The sequence below is a fragment of the Cololabis saira genome, chromosome 22 (assembly GCF_033807715.1).
Source record: "Cololabis saira isolate AMF1-May2022 chromosome 22, fColSai1.1, whole genome shotgun sequence".
Classification (NCBI taxonomy): Eukaryota; Metazoa; Chordata; class Actinopteri; order Beloniformes; family Belonidae; genus Cololabis; species Cololabis saira.
Window position 1 is genome coordinate 7,588,410 of NC_084608.1, and position 19,891 is coordinate 7,608,300.

Consider the following 19,891-nt stretch of genomic DNA (forward strand, 5'->3'; position numbering starts at 1 on the left):
CAGTCAGTATGAAAGTAAACAACCATGCCCCCAATCCTTGAATTTCATGGTAATAAGCTGCAAAGCACTATTAAAAAAGTGATGCTCCTTTAAAAGAAGAAACAAGTATGGTATTAACTGTGAAAAATGTGCAGCACAAAATTGCAAACCTGCATCGCTTGTCAATAGCGCCTGGTCAATAGGAAACGTGCTTTTTAGAGATGGTTCCTCCCGGAGCAGAATATCGCAGTGGCATGTTACTTTCATGCTATGTTAGAAAGATGAGGCTTTGATTTGTCTCTCTTATTCATTAGCTGAACCTTGGGTGCATCAAACTTGGAAACAGTAGATGACTGACGAAAAAGGGTAATCAATATTGCGAAAAGTTGAAGAGTTTGAATGGTCCTGTTGGTAACAGCAATTAAATGGGTGTTCATTATTGTAGACTGGTCTCAGTGTACCGTCGCCACCGCCGGTTTCCTGGCAAAGCCGCCCCAGGGAGGTTTAGGAAGACGTCTCCATCTACTACGGAGGCTTATGTGGGCCAGTAGTTGATTGTGTTCCTCCCCATGGAACTAATTATCCCTAACCTGTAATGTCAGTCGGTGCTTTTCCTGCTCAACAACACCTCCTGCAAACCAGACGCTGGCAACTGATGTCTGATAAGAAAAAGCATTTTCCTGAAGAGCTTCAGAGAAAATGCTACCTGAGTCTTGTCAGCTTTTGCCCTCTTTGGACAAGAATGTGAGCAGACTGAACCAATTGATTTCCTCCCGAACTGGGGTGGGGATGGGGTTGTTGATTAGCTTCCTCTTAGATATGAAGGGATGTCAGCCGGGAGTCCTCCTAAAACCCGGTGAGAACAATAGGGAGAGGAAGATGAGGTCAAAATGGTTCATCCTGGGTGGGAAAAGCGGCGTATTCTGCGCCCTGAAGGCATGACATGCATTTATTCATGACATCAGGCCGAGCCCCAGTGGGGGGACAACGGCAGAAGAAAAATGATTCTCGCAGGAAACTTCTATGCCTCTTAGGTTTCCCAGCTGCGAAGAGATGAGACCATAACATTGGGACTCCTCAGTTTCAGGGATGCTGTGTGGCACCGCAACCGTGCTACTAAAATACTGACGAGGAGAAAACAGCCTTCCATGTGCACGATCCGTGCTCAGATTGTTGTATTTAAGTCAACGTTTCTGTCCATCTGAAGTTATTTTATGGAAAAGGATAATTTTCTGAGAGATGCATGAGAGCTGATGTCATATCTCGTTCTCAGGGGAAAAAAACAAAGCTTTAAACTTAAAGGAGCATGAGGCAAGAATAAGAAATGAGACTCATTAGCGCCACGACGACCGTCGGGGTTCCTGCAGCCAACAGCGAAGCCGGCACGGGACCGCGCACGGACTCCTCACAGCACTTTTCAAATCAAGCTCTAAATATGACTTACAATGTTATCTTACCTGGTCAGTAGGAAATGAGCCATGTCAGCATCTGTTTTCAGTCCCAACTCAAGTTGAAGCTGCCTCCATGACTCAAACGCGTATCCAATGTTTACTCATGTGCCTGCCCGTTTTTGCTCGTAATTTCTCTTCGACTCACGACTTGTCTCTGATAAAGGCTTCGTTTTCTTCTTGGTAGCACTTTTTAGTGGACTTTGAGTGGCGCTGGGTCGTTTGCCGGCAGTGGAAGAATCCATGTCTACCCAAACAGAAGTTGTGACGCATGCAGCGTCATGTGACGTCACATCCGCAGGACAGCGCGGGAAATTCGGGCCCAGAATTGCAGCACATTTTGCAGCACACAGCCTGTTCAAGGCAAAGGAGAGATACGCTAGAGGGCTCATTCTTTTTGGTTTGGAACGCTTCATCTGACATTATTACTAGAAAACTTAAAACGTATACGCATTTTTTTCATAAATCCTGCCTCATGCTCCTTTAAATATCTCTTTTTCCTGCGACGTCACAGCATTCAACCCCCCCTTTCAGAAATAACCTCTCTCGGTTGATTAGTTTTTCATTTCAAGCTCATATACTGTACAACAGCTAGAGTCTTTGGTGGTCTAGCTGTCAGTAAGCATCAGAAACACATGAATATGTCTTATCCCCACTACAAACACCCCCAAAGGAAGTGAGGAGGATTAAAAAGAGGAGGCTCTGTAGTAAAACACGTCTGCAGAATGGTCAGTCTCATACAGCCGCAGGGTTATTTTGGTCTGCATCCCATCCTACAGATATTTCATTGTGCATCTGCTATGTTTCTTTGCAGCATTATTTGCAAAAGAAAATAAACCGTGAGCGTGGAGGAGGGTACGGTTGCCTTTCACAATTCCAGCATCTGAGTTAATCCGGCTTTTATTGGGAAATGCTTTTTTTTTCTCCAGTTGCAGAGACCAGACACAACGTAGATAAAGAGAGCTGCTGAGAAATACACGAGAGCGAAGAGAGGAGGATGTTCTCTGCCTTTCAGCGGAGGACTATCGGCATCAAAGGAACTGTTGAACTCAATAACGCGAGTGTGCTTAAGACCTCCTAAAATCTGCGACCTTGTTAAGCTGCATCCTGTCGTTTACCCTGCTAATTATCAATATTCAAGCGAACGCGGCGCCACACAGACAGTCTCTCGGTGTGCGTCTCGTCTGCACGCGCGTGTGTTTGTATCAGGGGACATCTTGGCTTTGCCATATTTCAAACAGCCTGAGCAATACAAAGGACGAGGCCCACCCCGACATGATTGCCTTTAATGTTTCACATAAATCACTGAGTTGTGTGTGTGTCGGGGGGAGAGGGGTGCTCTTGCAGATGCTCAAGGGAATGCTGCGAATCCCTGACACCCCTGATTAAAGCCTCTCATTACAACACAAATAAACAATCTAAACATATTCACACTTCCATTTGTTAAAATGTACAGCGAGGAGGGAGTTTGAAGGACAATTTACAGAGGGGACACTCCAGCAGCTTTGTTTGTGTGCAATTTCTCATCACTATGGCCTCTTTCTCTCGCCTCACATCAATGCATAATTACTCTTGAAATAATCTTTTAATACAATCATTGCATTTGAACACAAACAAACCCACATGCTAATATGCATACTTGCCACTGACGGATGCCTAACTGACGGCAGGCAGTGAAACACAGGGTTGCATGGGTGCATGCAAGGCTGCAGGGCTGCAGGGCTGCAGGGCTGCAGGGGAGTCTCTGAGGGGGGGTTGCAGTACAGTAGGTGGTTGGGGCTGTGACCTACATACAGAACAGCACGCTGCATCCCTAACGGGCCGGTTCAAACGCTGCAGCGCTCCGCGTCCTCGGCTACGCTTCTCCCACATGACAGAAACACGGGCGCTGAACGACGGAGTCACAGTCCGGTCAACTCTTTTTAACGACGGCTGTTGAGTGGCAAAGTGCTACGGGGGGGGGAGACACAGAAGTCCACCCGGATCCCAGCAGCTCAGAGGTGCATGAACTTATCTGAGTCAGAGGACCCTGGTATCTAGATAAAATGTAGGTACAGTAGGTGAGGGAAAAAAAACATCAAACCCCTGTTTTCCTTTAATTGTTTCCCAAAAAAAGCTGCATTTGGGAAGTTATCATTCTCCTGAATTGCAATGATTCAATGGACTACACTGCTAACAGACATTATTTCATGTAGAAGTCCACACACCTTCTCACATCTTGCCAAGCGTTGGTTACTGTCAAGACAAGTGTGTGTACATTTATGAAGTGTGTTGTGTGTGTGTGTGTGTGTGTGTGTGTGTTGGGGGGGGTAGCCTAGATTTAAATCTTAGGTGCCAACATCTGACAGATCCCATGTTCTGTTGAATCTGCTTCCATGTTTCTACTTATCTATTTTATCTATTGTCTCTTTGCTTTGTTCTGCTCTCTTACTTATTTTTTTTTGTCTATACTAATTTTTATGTACTATTCCATCAACCTGCCCAGCGACTACAGGTGGAAAATAGCAAGCTGCTACAACCTGGCACAATGCATATTCTATTGTACAAGATTAATGTCTTATTGTGCACTGTCCCTGTGTTGAAATCAATAAATTACAATTACTGTAAGTGCTAATGAGCCTGGACACAGATGTGTTCATGCCAGTCAAAAGCCCGATTCCCATGACGCCCGGGGAAGAGGCGAGGCAGACTTCCTGTCTCTGAGATGCAGGCATGGACGCACAGCGGTCCGAGCGCGGTCCATGGGAGGAGGGAGACAGCCGAGCCGCTGATCCGTGATATACATCCTTCCCAGCCTTCAGCGGGAGGCTGGAGAAGTCCTGCTGTCAATGCCGTGATGCATCTCCAGGGCAGCTGGGGAGCAGGAGGGGGTTGGAGGGGGATATTTGTGGATGTATGGAAAGAAAATAGGGAGGGAGTGACAGTGATCACGAGCAAAGTGAGGATGAGGAAGAGAAGGAGTCCTGGGAAGCAGGGTTGGATAAACAACCCCGGACCCTCCTCTTCCACCGCCGGATGAAGCCAGCAGTTAAAAAACGGCCGAGAGAAAGGAAACACACACCTGTTCAGACGACACACATAAAGGTAACATTCACTCTTAATTCTGACGACTTGAAAACCAAACAGAAGATGAAATACTGCTCAACACTCTTATGTTTTGCTTTGTCACGTCCACAAAGCTGACTTTAATACAGTTGGGGAATCCAGTGGATCGTACTTTGAAGACGTCGCTAGATGAACTAACAATAAGCTTAAAGTGCAGTTTTGCAGTGAAAAATTCATGTGATGGAACACAGTAGTTGATTAAAGGAGCTTGAGGCCGGATTGTGGCAAGATTTATGAAAAAAATCCGTATACATTTTAAGTTTTCTAGTAATAATGTCAGATGAAGCGTTCCAAACCCAAAAGAATGTTTCCTCTAGTGTATCTCTCCTTTGCCTTGAACAGGCTGTGTGCTGCAAAATGTGCTGCAATTCGGTCCGGAATTTCCCGCGCTGTCCTGTGGATGTGACGTCACATGACGCTGCATGCACGTTCTCCCCGTTCTCCCGTGCCGGCTTCACTGTTGACTGCAGTACCCCCGACGGCCGTCGTGGTGAAGGGTGGCGCTAGAGAGTCTCATTTCTTAAAAGGAGCCTCAAGCTCCTTTAAACTACCAAACTTTTTTTTTAATCACACACACAAACAGAATCCTTTTGGAATCAGATGCAGAGGAAATTCATTTGTGTTGGGACACCTTCACTAATACTTGAACGTATTTTAAGGTCTTATCTGCCCTAATCATGCGAGGACACCTCCTGCAGGCTTTGCCTGTCAGTCAGAACAGGACAGGACAGTCCAGTGTGGACAGTCACTCTCACATTGATGCAAACAAAGCTGTCAACTTCTGCCGTCACTAGTCTGCAAGATGGATGTGCAAGTGCGTCTCTCTGCTCTCTGTCCACCGCTGTACATCATGACATCCATCATCAGCTGCTTCCCATTCCTCTCCATCAGCCCTGGATTGGTCCTCCGGCTCCCCAACGTCACGGGGAGACACCTCGCCCAGTACGGTTTTGAGGGAGAGTCCCATTAAAATTCTTTCCTGACAAACACAAAAAACCACACGCAACTCTGATCTATCCATGAAGGAATGTCCTTTTCTTCCCAAACCGTTTACCAGAATCTGGAGACTTGAAAAACAAATAAATAAATAAAATATCCGAGCCTGCTGAGAACAAGTCGAGGCACCGAACATCTAAAAGAATGTAGTTCTTGCCTTTAATTGTCAAAATTGCTTGCTTTTGATGGAAATCAGAAGTGTAACTCAACATCCACTGATATCACCGTTGTGGTTCAGAAGCAATTTTTCTGAGCTTCTTTTCCCTTCCTTGTCTTCACCATAATTGTCTCTCTCTCGGCAAATCATCCTCTCACCCATATATTAACGTGTGTGTGCACATCGGCAGGTGGGAACTCTGCAAATGGGAAAGGTCATTCCAGGCAAAGGCCCCTATTTCATTACATGCTAAGCCTATCGCGTGTGAGCAGACTAGTAATGACTCCTACTGTAGCAGGCAGGCCGCTTCATTTGCATCGCACATAGGAGGAAATAAATAGATCGTCCCATGCGCATTTTTCACCTCTGCCCCATGCTGTAACATCAAGCACGCTATGCATTTCTAATTCAGGCTGCTTGTTTCTTCCCCAGACTTGGCATCGGTGATTAATCGGAGCCGTTTTGATAAATAAAAGGGCCTTGTGCCTTTATCAAATCCATGTACATGTTTTAAATGTTTCCTCATTATTTTCAAATCTGCCCGTTCCTCCGAGAGTACACCCCCCCATCCAACAGCCTCGCTGAAACCGATCAAAGTGATCGGTCCCAGAGTGTCCAATAACATCAAAGTGGGCTCCAAGCGTGATAAACAAATATCAAACAGAGGAGGAAGTTGAGAAACACGGGGCGGCATGAGAGGAGTGATGACAGAGAGGGAGGGAGGAGGAGGAGGAGAGGAGAAAGTCCGTCTTGAGTGTGCGTCTGGCCCACATTCCTCCGGGCTCGGATCATTAGGAGTCACAGGGCTGGTGGAATATGGAGGGCTGCACTGCTACACTTAATTTAAGCTCTTTAATAACACACTTTATGAATTCAGTGGTGTTTGCAGCCCTCCGCATGAGACGCAGCACGAGAGACATCGCTGGATCTCATTTCAGGCCGACGAGATTTCAGATTCAATTAACTGCCTGGTACAATACCAGCTCCCCCCTCACACACACACACACCCACACACACACACACACTCACCACGTCCCCTCCCCACCACTCCCCTATGCTTTAAGGTCTATCTGCAAGCGCTGCGTGATCATTCTAAACCTAATTACTTCAGAGATGTCTGATGGAGGCCCAGCGCTGCCCAATCACATTTGCATTGAGTGGCCAAAGAACAGAGGAAGTGTGGCTGGACAGAAAAACCCGTCCTCTAGCCCTTCAGCCCTCTCTCATTTGTCTGTGGTGGCTAAAGTCAGAAATAGGGCTGGGTACCCATTCAAATGTCAAGAATTGATTCGATTCCGATTCTTAATATTCAGAATCGATTATCATGATTCGATTCGATCCGATTCGATATTGATTTGGCTTAGTGTTATTTAAAATGTTTTTTGAGCTGTTGCCTGAAGTATATGACTGTGAAATAACTAGTGAAATAATAATTTCACAATAATTATTGTGAAATAAGTAAGAAATAAATAACTCAAACAGGCCTTTCAATATCCATTTAAAGTGCAAAAAAGAAAGAAATTGCAACAGTTCATGCAGTAAACAAATCATTTTAGCTTACACCACGCACACATATTGCCATGAAGCACCTGGCATTTTTCAGAAGTGTCATGACAAACTGTGTGTCCGACTACTGGGATTAAAGTTCACCTGGTGAAAATGATGAAAAAAAAAAAAAAAAAAAAAATTCAACACAGGCCTAGTCAGAAAGCATCCTCCTCCTCCTCCTCCTCCTCCTCCTCCTCCTCCTCCTCCTCCTCCTCCTCCTCCTCCTCCTCCTCCTCCTCCTCCTCCTCCTCCTCCTCCTCCTCCTCCTCCTCCATAATCCTATCACTTAGATTCTCACTATGTCTAAATGCCTAAACCCCCAGACTTTGACAGTGACATTCAATTTCTTTGACACCAGATGCAAAGCTGCATCTGCCTTAACTGTGCAAACTCATCTTTTTTCTTCTCTGACTTTATTCATCTTGCTGCATCCAGCAACAACGGCGGTAATCTTCTCCGTGGGGGGGGGGGGGGGGGGGGGTTATTGTTGCTACTTGGCATTTTGCTGGGCCTCTCTGGTACAGGACTGAGGGGGAACGGGACGCTACACCCACGGGAGCGATCCTTTCAGACACGCCGCCTCTGGAGACGGTTGAAAGTTGAGAGAGCTGACCAGCCCTTTGAATAGAAGAACCTTTTTGTTTCTTTAAGCTTGGCAGCTAATTGAAGGTGATATTGAGGCATGACTTTGCACTTGGCAAAGCTGCCAAAAGCTCCCAAAGTTCACTCTCGAGTTCTTACTGAAATATTCATCCACACAGGGGCAATTTATAGCTCACTTTCCTCTCACTTTGTCTGCAGAGAGGTCAAAGGTTGGTAACAGATCCAGTAAAACAACATTTCCTTTAGAGCTTTGCGGCACTTCGGGATGAGGGATCCATGGCCACGGAACAGCCGTTCCTAAATCATCGCCGAGCTGATGTTTGTTCGCATCATTACCCTCATTCTGCAGAGAAGTTTATTCCTTTTCCATTAAACACTCACATTCTTCACATCTCTCCAGATGACACTCATTGTTCTGTGGAGGCTCCGGCGCGATAACGCGCCTTGTGCTCGCCTTTAATACCTCAGCCCCAGACTTTAGGATAAGTGAGGCAGAGGAGAAGCAGAACAATTATCATTTTCTCTCAGATTACATCCAGCAGATGTCGGGGCCCACATGCAGAGGCGTCTAATTGCTGTCTTCAAATTAAATGTAGCATAATCCTCCGATATACTGTACCAGCGCCTGAGCTTCGCTGGCCAAAGTTGCACTGAGAAAAGTGCGTGCATGCCAGACTGGCACGCGTGTCATGTCGGGGCAACTAATGACGACACAAGCTTCCGTTAGCTGTTCACGCCCACATGAGCACGACCAATCACACGGAGCCGTGCAGACACGCATGTGCTATTGACTAGAACAGAAAGGAGTCATGCTTTTGTAGCATGTTATCCATATTTTAGGCATAATCATGCATGCATGCATGCAAACTCACCCACTCCCCCCAGCGTGATTCTTCACTGCCTCAGAATAATACAAGCTGAAGGAAGGAAGGAAGGGGAACCCCCCACCCCCGAACCCCCACCCCCTCCATCCTCTTTCCGTCTCACCCTGCCTCCCCACATCTCTTCGCGTAGCTGTGAGCAGCTCTGCATTGGTGGGGAGGAGCAGGCAGATGAGGTCCCCCGGGGTAATTGGGGGAATAGGGGGTGGGGGTTGGGGGGGTAAGAGAGGGCTGGCTGTCACTCTGAGCTACAGTGTTGGCTGATGACTTGGCGTGAGGCATGCCACTTATCAGATTGGTGGGGGAGAAAGTTGGAGGGGGGGCTGGGGCGCATATGTGTGTGTGTGTGTGTGTGTGTGTGTGTGTGTGTGTGTGTGCAAGGGCGAGGGTGCCAGACCCCATTAACACTTCTCATTTATACACACAGGCAACCAATATTAACATTCACAGACATGCAAATTTACATGCACCTTGAAGCTCCTCACACACCTGCTGACACACACACACACACACACACACACACACACACACACACACACACACACACACACACACACACACACTCACACACACATGTATATATCTCATCATAGCATATCATATATATAAAATATAATTTCAAACATCAGTATGCAAGGACCACTCTCAAGCAGATGTGTATATCGGTTGTGGGAGTAAAAAACTCTCTACAGAATGATTTAAAGGAATGTACAAATTTACTTAGGTTCAAAAAAATGTATAAAGATAAAATATTTAAGTTATATGATCATGAATAGGCTGGGACTTAAACAGTATTATTGATATATGTTGTTGGTTTCTATTTAAGTGTATATTTTAGTGTAAATATTGGTTACATTGACTGTTCTTTTTGTTTTGGTATTGGATAAGGGGCAGGTAAAATAAGACTTGTCTTCATCCTGCTCCTTTTCGGTCATGGGTGTGTAGATTGAAGTGTACAAATGTACTACTGTAACATTGTCAAACTATGCACTACCATGCACAAAATAAATAAATAAATAAATAAATATTTTTCATATGATGAGATATATACAGTATATACAGACATATACATCATCATATCAAAGTTTTATATCTGCACGATCGTGGATGCTTCCCTGCAGCCAGACGGCAGCTTCATACCTCGACTCTTCCTTTTACATCCCCGCTCTTCCCTTTCTTCTTTCTCCTTCATTGCCACTCTCCCTCTGTGCCCCAGTTCACTCCAGTGCACACGCTCACGCTCCCATGTCCTCCCATCCACCCCCACTTGTCTACGGTACCCACTTTCTTCCCTCGCGTCCATAGTCAAATTGTCAAATTCCACCAATTACCACCAAAGCAACATAAAACATTTGATTCCAGCTTCAAGGCCTAAAGCGGTGATTAACTACGATGAGGATGAGTTGTATTGTATCCGTGCACTCGGTTATTTCTCCACTCCACTGGAATCCACAATGAATGCAAAGGTGTGGTTTTCCTTTTCAGAAAGGAGCTCTCTGTTCGATTACCGATAACTTCACTGCACCTTTACTACATATACGAGTGGTTCCAAGCCATAAATAGCTATATAAAATATATAGCTGTAGATAAAGCTGCGATATAAATACATTTGACACAGTTATAAGGCATTTGCACAGAGGTGTTCCGCGAGACATGATCTACAGGCCACAAGGGAGCTTTTTGTGGTTTATGTGCAATCACTCAAACACCATGCTTTTTGCAAGCTCCCATGTTGTCGTTGATGCTCCAAACGCGTCGTAAATGTGCAGCGGGAGGTAAGTTGGTTGAGTATAGGTAAAGAAGGAGGAAGCCTGTAAAACTCTGATTGACACTCGAAGAAAAACAAACAAGCTTTGCTTTGTCTCACATCTAACTTGGTGGCTGACAAGTAGTGTTTATCAGCACTCACATGCTCCTTTTCAGCTCCTGTAGTCCTACCAAGACTTTAGTGACTACGTTTACATGCATCAATAACCCTTTTCTAACCGGAATATTAGCAATAACCCGGTTGTGCACGACCATGTAAACACCAATAACCCCTTTGAATTTGCTCATATTCTGGTTTTTAAAAATCCGAAAATGATCCCTGGATTCCTCCTTTTAAAACCCGAATATTGGGTCATGTAAACGCCTAATGGAATATCCCCATCAAAAGGAACAGGAATTTGTTTTCTGCGCATGTTCTTTTCTCAAGGAATCTTGGTCTTTTGAGTCCAGGAAGTTCTTATAAACACGGAGAAACACAAGACCAGGAGGAGACTAATCACTTCATAAATGTAAGGAAAGATATGAACATTTCTGCATTTGTAGACGGTAGAAAGTACCGGGATAGAGAGATTTACAAAAAGGTGAGTGAAAAGTCGCGCGAAGCAGGATTTGTACGAACGCCAGACCAGATCAAGCTCCGCTGGAAGACGCTGAAAAAGGAGAACTACAGGACCAAGCAACAAAACAACTTCTACTGGGCTGTTCATTATCCACCGTGCTGCTGTTATTGTTGTTGTTTTGGATTTGGATACAGGAAGAAGAAGCAGAAATGACGGGAATTGCGTCTTGACGTTCTCCGTGCGTCGCTGGTTTGATCTAGATATCCCAAATGATTAATTACCATGTATACAGAGATAACCCTGTTTGCTCACGCATGGAAACAGATTATTCCCAATGTTTCAGTAACCGGAATATTGACCTTAACCTGAATTTTGACTGCATGCAAACGTACTCAATGATGGCGTTTCTCATATGTAAGTTCACACTCAGACACACCAGTGGTTTCCTGCCATGACTGGTAGCCGCTTCGAATTCAGAGCGGCGCCTCAGGACACTTTGACAAATGGAGGGGACGGGACTCCAACGTGGCAAATGGTCATTCAGTTTGGGATTTAGTGCAGTTAGGACGTCCTTCAGGCAGTTCTGTTCAGCACGACGTAAGAAAGCTGCTCGTCCAGCGGAGCCAAGCTTTATGATTGCCTCCACAGTCATAAAAACCTGCACAGGACCTGTGGTCTTTTTTCTTTTTTCTGTCAAATCCATCCTTTTGTTAATATTCTGATTCCAGACAACAAACAGCAGGTGACAACAGGTGGCTACGTGAATGTGTTGTACACCGTGTAGGTGAAACAAGACTGCTGCTTTCATCGACAGAGATTCTAAGCACAATAGGAGATAAAAATGACTGAAACTATCATTGCATGTTCATCCACAAAACATTCAAATGAAGCAATGGGGGTGTCTTTAATGGAGGGGGGGGCAGTCAGACGTATAAACCCCTCACGAGAGATCCTGCAGGGGGTCTTAAGGGCTGGCGGAGACATCAGTGTCTGCTAGCATGCTGCCATAGCCCTGGGCGAAGCATCTGACATCCAAACAGTCCTGATAGGACTGGAGGATAATGATCACGTGTTATCCACTAGAAAGCACATAAATAATTGCATGAAATAGTGCGTGGTGGTGCGATGCATCTCCGTGCCGTCTGGATAAACTGTGCCCAGTGCAGACATGGACACCACGATATACGCATGCAGCAGACAGTGCTGGAATAACAGTGATGTGTGGCTGCCGGGGGCGTCTTTCAGCCCATGCGCGCATGCATCCATGCACATTCATACTCATTCATATGATAAAGCTTTCCATTACTGGGTGGTGCAGGACCGTGCATCACACCGCCTTCCAGTACCGTCAGGGTCCAGGGAGGCCGGGGAAGCCGGGGCTATACGCCGCAGTCTCTGCTCGGGGCTTTAGTCACTCAATTTTCTTTCCATCACGCACACTTTCAGTCATTCTTGTATTTATCTCCTACTCCCTCTCTCTCTCTCCCTGTCTGTTGCTCCTCACTCTCACTATATTAGGCCATCCTCCCTTCCCCTGGCTCTGATGTTAATGCACTCCCAATCAGGCTGTCCATTAAGTGGACGTGCACAACACGTTCATCAGGCTGTCCAAAGGCCTGCATGCAAATGAGCTCAAATTGCAGTGGACGGCAAACTCCTTGAACTCTCCTAAGAAGGAGAGTGTGTGTGTGAGTGTGTGTGTGTGTGTGTGTGTGTGTGTGTGTGTGTGTGTGTGCGAGACGTGCATCGATGAGAAAATGCAGGAAAAGAAAAAAACAAACCGTAAGCAGCAGGCCATCCATTTTCTGCTGATAAAAGTCATGTAGACAAGCAGTACAAAGAACTAACCCAATCAGCATGTCTTTTTGATGTTTTGATGTAAGGCTACGACAATTAAATCTGATATTTACCGTTAGAAATTCTATCTGCGTATGAAGAGAGCTGGAGCTTTGCATTACAGGCCAAAGCCTTTGTCAGGAGCAGTGAAACTTCTCCATCCTGAAATCAGTCAAAAGTTTTGCTCACAACAGAGAGAGCTGTCACTTTTTTTCTTCTCTCTCCCCACCCTCTCCTCCTTCCTGACTGCAGGGCAATTCACATCACTCCCTGTTTGTTATTGTCTCCATAGAGACACATTCATTTGCACATCAGCTCTTTGCCATATTTAACTTTTAAAACGGTGAGGTGGGGAGAGGAAATATATTTCACAGCACTTTGGTTGCGATTGAGGCATCGACATGGGAGTTGGAGCTCCGGAGGGAGGAGGCGGTGAAGCTGAGGAGGTGGAAAGTTTTTCTCGGTTCACGGAGGGTTGCCTCTTTGCATTCAGGAGCCACATAGCCCGGCGTTAAATGCGCGGAGCAGCAGGAGTGTCAACGAGGCCCGCAGCATGCCAACTCTTAAGTGGCTGTGGCACTCAGGGATAATAAGGGACGGTGATGAGGCCAAGAAGGGCATGTACGGGGTCTCTGCGGGCGGCTTAAATCACCGGCAGGCACACAGCCACTCATAAAGGTTTACCGGTGATTGCACGTCGAACTATCAGACCTGCGCCGCTCCTCCGCCTTCTCCTGCGAGCAGCCCCGTGTTTACTCTCATTCCTGGCGTGCATTATGTGTCATTATGAGTTTACAGCAAAAGATGCAGAAACAGCCTCACGGAGGCAAAAACAGACACAAACAAACAGAAAAAACTTTAAATAATGTAGGATGAGCAAAACTCATTCCTCAACCGTGACCTCAAAACACACTTGTCGTCTTTATTGTTCATTACTGAGCCGTACGCCATGGTATGCTAACTAATCCTATTAAAGTAATCCACACGAAAACAACTTACGGCGTGATAACAGCTCGCACCGCCTCTGCTGTTAATTTATGCCACATTTAAATATGCATAGAATTGAACTAATGAATGCAACTCCTTCTCTGACTTTCCTCGTGGCGGGTTTCCACGCGGGAGAAAGGAAACCTGCAGGACCTGTGCTTTCATCGGTTCTCTGAGGACGTCTGTCTCCGTGACGTCTGAAGTCGAGTCTGACTGTGTTCGGGGGCGAAGCATTTGTTATGGGCCACATGTACAGAAAGGTGGGGGTTTTATGTGCACTGAAACACAGAGATACGTCTACAACACGTTTGATTTCAACCTGTGTGCACGAGGTAGAAACACAGCGCTGAAAACTGGCAGCAGGTGTGAGTGGGGCCAAATAAAAGCACTTTTATTGCATATTTGGTTATAAACACTCCTTTAACATGGATGAAAATCTAAAAGACCCCGAGAGGGAATCACACCATCACTTGTGGTCTCCTGAAACACTCTCCAATACTCCAACCACGTCATGAGACAGCCGCTTTAAAAAAACACTCAAATTATTCAAATGGAAGGAGGCACACCCTCCCACCTTTACTCACTGGATAAGGGATTTACTCTATTTTTTTAAACTAGAGAAAATAAAGCATTCCATGAGAGGCTCTGCTAAAACCTTTTCTAAATTGTGGAATCCTTTCCTGAAACACATTAAAGATAATATCCAATTGTCTGCAGTCCCATAATCATTGAATCTTGCCTACAATAAAAAAAACCCACCATGCTTCATTTCTACTGATCTCCATGCGTCATGCGTGACAGTTCCTACTTGTTTTTAGGGCCCGAGCACTGACAGTGCGAAGGCCCTATTGTATCTGTAGGAATTTTTCTCGTTTTTTTTTTTTCTTCTCACGAAGTGAGGGCCTTTTTGCCCCCCTAAGCGTGCCCCAAAAGTCACCAAATTTTGCACACACGTAAGCCAGGCCTGGCGATAAATTTGATATTTAAAGGTTTGCATTAATGGGCGTGGCCTAACGGCTCAACAGCGCCCCATAGAAAACTTTATGCCTCAAGCCCCACAATACGGTTTGACGTACATGCACGAAAATCGCTACACACCTGTATCATGTCACAACTTAAAGAAAAGTCTCTTGGCGCCATGGCCGAAACCGAACAGAAAGTCGGCCATTTTGAATTAATCGTGTAATTTTGGCGCAATTTATGCCATTCCTTCGGCTGTTAATGCGGCCCGAACAGTAACGTGCACCCAGGTGTGTTATACATCAAAATGTGCGTCTCCATCCTGCGAAGATGGGCATTACTTTTCTCAGTCAAAAGCATTACCGGGGCGACGATAGACGCCAAAAAGTGCACCCCCCCTTCATCTGATTGGTCCATATTTGATAGTTCCTACTTTCTGCTATAACCTTTGAATGGTTTGACATAAAGACTCGTGGATGGTGTCATCGGACTTAGTTTTGAGTCCTTGAGTCCTTAGTGAAAATTGCACGTGCAAGGGCCCGTTCATCGCTGCTTGCAGCTTTAATTAGTATTGTCTTTTTTTTCTTTCTTGTTTGTGTTGTTATTATCATACTCTGTGCTCTGACTTTACATTTTGCTGAGGGTATCACTTCCTTTATTGTACATACCATTTTATATTGTAGTTCATGTATGTTCTGCCTCTACCTAGATGATGACCATAATCTTGTATTTTGTACCTGTCTTTATGAAAAATTGAAAATCTTAATAAACAAAAAAAAACACTCATACGCTGCGACTCCAACAGTCTGAGTCAATGTGACCCTCTCAAAGGCCTCTTATACCCTGTGCCACGTCGCCGCCCCTCCCAGCAGCACTCGTAAAGGCTGTGAACATTGTCTGCTGGTTAACAAATGCTAAATGTGTTTGGATAGGAGGCACGCGCACATGGGATTATGAATAAAACATGTTGCCCTTATTAAAAATAATCTGGCTCTAAAGTGCCAGAGGCTCTTGAGGTCGATAACCACCCCCCCCCACACACACTCCATCACCTGACTTGGTTCAAGGAAAAGGGCTCCTGATTAGCGCTGGGAACATCCAGAGAATGCATTCAAAGGCGTGTGATCGTTGGCGAGCGTGTTGAGTGGAATTAAATAAGGCATTCAGTGACGGCTGCTCGAGGCTCCGGAGGAGTGTGAGCAGTTGGAATGGGAATCAAGAACCGGTTCTTGTTCAGAACCGGGCCCCAGTGTTTCGATTCTTTGGAATCGTTTACAAATTTTGCAAACGATTCGCTTTTTGATTCCAGTGGACACAAATGACGTCAGCACACACGTTGCTAAGCAACATGCGTAAGCCAACAGTCAACAGTAAACATGGCGCCCAAGCGATACAAACGCTCAAAAGTCTGGTTACATTTCAGTAAAAAAGAGGACAACAGGGAAACTTGTAATATTTGCCAAGTGGTTGTATCGTCGAAGGGAAAAAATCCTACCATCATGGTAAAACATTTGTGCAAACAGCAACCAATAACAATCAATGAATGTCACGTTTTGGATCCGCTCTGGACTAACGTCACTAATTCTCAACCCAGCAGCAACATCTGCATGTCCTTGGCTAATAACACTGCAGGTAACTAGTTACCCAACAAACACTGTCTATCATATTAGCACTATTTGCTCCATTGTTGCCCTTTTTTTCCCCAAATGAAAAATCGATAAGGGAATCGATAAAGAACCGAATCGTTAAGCAGAATCGAAAATGGAATGTGAATCCTAAAAACCTTATCAATTCCCATCCCTACTGAGCGGACCGTCGTCTGGTTCCTACCTGAACATCTCGCCCAGGCCCTTCAGCACACCCTTCTTGGCTTTGTTCTTGTCCTTCTCTCTGTCTTTCTCCCCTTCCACCCTTTTCTTCTCCTTCTTCTCCTTCCCGTCCCTTTGCCTGTCGTCTACGCCGGGACTTCCGTTCAGTCCCGCGGCGAGGCTGAGGTCGCCGCTGGTGGACATGGACTCCCGCCCCGACCGGGAGCTCCCCTCCGTGTCCTCGTCCACTGCAGTAAAAACAAAAAAAGAAAAGTGAGATGAAGGGTTACATGTGTGTACCGAGAGAATAAAACAATATCATTTTTATAAAACGTAGAGAAAGTAAAAGAAAGTGCAAGTTAATAAACTTTCCGTTGACTCCCTGCAGATTGCTGATGTTGCATTTGAAGTCAGCAGGCAGCACCGCTTTTCTTTTCCTTTTTTCATTTACACAGCATCACTTCATTCTTTTGTCAACTTCAGAGGAGCCATAAAAAAAAATGTGTGTCCCACAAGGTATAAAAGCTCTGAACAAAACACACTGAATTCGTTTGCCTCATTAGAGCAGAATATATTTACATTGTTCACCCACTGAGAATAATCTGCACATATTTTCACTTAGCTGAGCGCCCTGAGTTATTTCACTTGTGAAAGTGTGTACTTCATTGAGCTTCCCTTCTTCTCACGTTTCTTCTTATATAGGTGATCTTAAACGTTAGCAGCGATCTTCGTTAAACTACACTAGAAGTGTCTATCACAAACAATCAATGCCAAAGTACAAAAAGCAATAGAATTATTTAAACCAGATTTAAAAATATTACGGTACAGTTTGCTCTGGAAATGGTATTTTACGCTCAGACGTCCGTCAGATTACACTTTATCACAGCATCACGTGTCTCGGTTCGACTTCTGCCTTTGATAGAGAGGAGAAAAGCTCTCATCGTGGAGAAAGGAGAGGGAGGAGAGATGAATATTCGGCATTTGAAATGAGGCAGCCTGCAGGAGGGAGGAGCGGGCGGATTCACGTTTCAAAGGTGGATGGGGGTTTGTTTTTCTCTTGTAATCTGGAGCTCTCAGCTATTTCTTTCAGCTGCCATCTCGGTGGAAATGACCCAAGTGGAATATCAACGCAAAGCCCCCAACGGCAAGAACAGAGCGAAACCGGCAGACTAAACCTGTCCAATCAGGAAACCCATCCCTGCACGGGAGCCCCTCACCTCCATTCCTTCCAACTGCCCAAATTTGAGCACAGCTATCGGTTATATCATCCACGCAGCCGGCGTCTTATCACCGACTGAAAAGACGTGACAGCGGAGAACCACCGTCTGACTGAGATTAGCCGTTATGATAATATTACTGATGATTAATGATGCTAAGCTGCTGATAATACGCGTAATACTGTGATGGAAAGCCTCCCAAAGTGCATGTACACATGTTTGCATCTGTTTGAGCTCAGGTTCATATACTCTTTTACTTAGCAGGAGGATCAATCAAAGGGGAACACCTCTTTATTCTTATTTTACGTGAGTGTCTACTTAAATTGGCACTTTGAAGACAGACAAAAAACCTGGAACGTCAAACATGTCATCGGACTCAAAGACAATGTGCAGGAACAAACAACTACAGGAAACATTTAGTCTCTTTCCTCAAAGTCTCCCATCAAACGTCCCTGCTCTAATAATCAAAGGTGTTCAAGCCAAGTTGTGACGGACAAGTCAAATTGCACGCAAGGGTATTTTTGCACAGCGGAGATCATTTTGCATTTTAATTCTTATTTTTTCAAACAGCCGCAACACGAAGCGGCACAAGGGGAAGTGCATTTGGCCCAGCGGGATATCTTGTGAGGACACATTTTCTTCACGTGACGCCACGTTCTTATTTTATGTAAATAAAAGTCTCGGAGCAGTGGAAGGAAGGGGCTTATCTGTCAACTTTGACTATTAACCTCAGTGACGAGCACAGGCTGCCTGCTTTTATCTAAATTGAAAAACAGAGTTATTTGAATATCATGGGGGGAATGCAATATACTGCGGCAGGGGAAATCGCTTGCTTTCCCCATTTTTCTTTGCAGAGATAAGACTGTATTTAGTGGCTTGCCGACAGAGCTTATGAGAATAAAGCGTTTCAGGCAAATAATTCCTTCTTTTTCAAATGTCCCCCAGCTCTTTTAATGGAATCCTTTAATGGTGAAAGGAAATTTATATCAAGTGATTACTCTTGTGTTACTGCAGCGTTATTACCTGTCAGAAACTGTAAGTCGGCCTTCTCTCTATATTTAATGCATTTTTGTTGTCCTCAAACAAGTGGGAATGGATACATAAACTAACAAAAAAAAACAAAAATGAAGGTAGCAGATCTTTCAACTTCTCTTTTTGGCTACATAGCTTCAAATAAAGTAAAGTAATTCTGGTTTCCATCCAAGTCCAACACACGCGGAGGGTAAACGTCGGGAAGCATGGGATATTGACATGATGTAACGTACCGAAATGCACTGGCACAAATCAGAACTGGCAGTTCATTTATGATGATCCTGAATGCAACTACAAACACATTATAAGTGTAAAAGTGGATGTCAATATGAGCCAGGGGGACATGGGTAGATAGCTGAGGGCAAGCCCGCCAATAGGGGGGGACAAACGGGTCTGTCCCTGGCCCAGGGGTAGGGAGGGGGCCCAGAACTGGGAAAAAAATTAATAAATATATATAATAATAATATAATAATAATAATAATATATAATAAATATATATATATATATATATATATATATATATATATATATATATATATATATATATATATATATATATATATATATATATATATATAATTTTTTTTTTAATCTCATTAAATTATGGAATCATTTCTCAAAATGTTTCAAAATATGCCTATTTGTGGAAAAAATATGTAGTATTTGGGTTACATAAAAGCTTGTTATTTGTTTTCTTCCTAATTGTCCTTGTGGTCAAGAACCCCCAACATAAAAATGGTTTGGCCGCTGATCAAAATTTGATGTTATCATTTAAAGGAGCTTGAGGCTCCTTTTAAGAAATGAGACTCTCTAGCGCCACCCTTCACCACGACGGCCGTTGGGGGTACTGCAGCCAACAGTGAAGCCGGCACGGGAGAACGGGGAGAACGCACATGCAGCGTCATGTGACGTCACATCCGCAGCCCAGCGCGGGAAATTCGGGACCGAATTGCAGCACATTTTGCAGCACACAGCCTGTTCAAGGCAAAGGAGAGATACACTAGAGG

The 19,891-nt window shown here is 44.8% G+C and overlaps 1 protein-coding gene across 1 annotated transcript in view; it reads right to left on the minus strand.

Moving 5' to 3' along the window:
• LOC133423716 (partitioning defective 3 homolog) overlaps window positions 1-19,891 on the minus strand; it is a 394,242-nt gene that overhangs the window by 110,189 nt on the left and 264,162 nt on the right. The window contains exon 19 of the mRNA XM_061714033.1: window positions 16,658-16,883. Coding sequence (XP_061570017.1) covers window positions 16,658-16,883 — 226 coding nt within the window. The remainder of the gene's footprint in view (window positions 1-16,657; window positions 16,884-19,891) is intronic.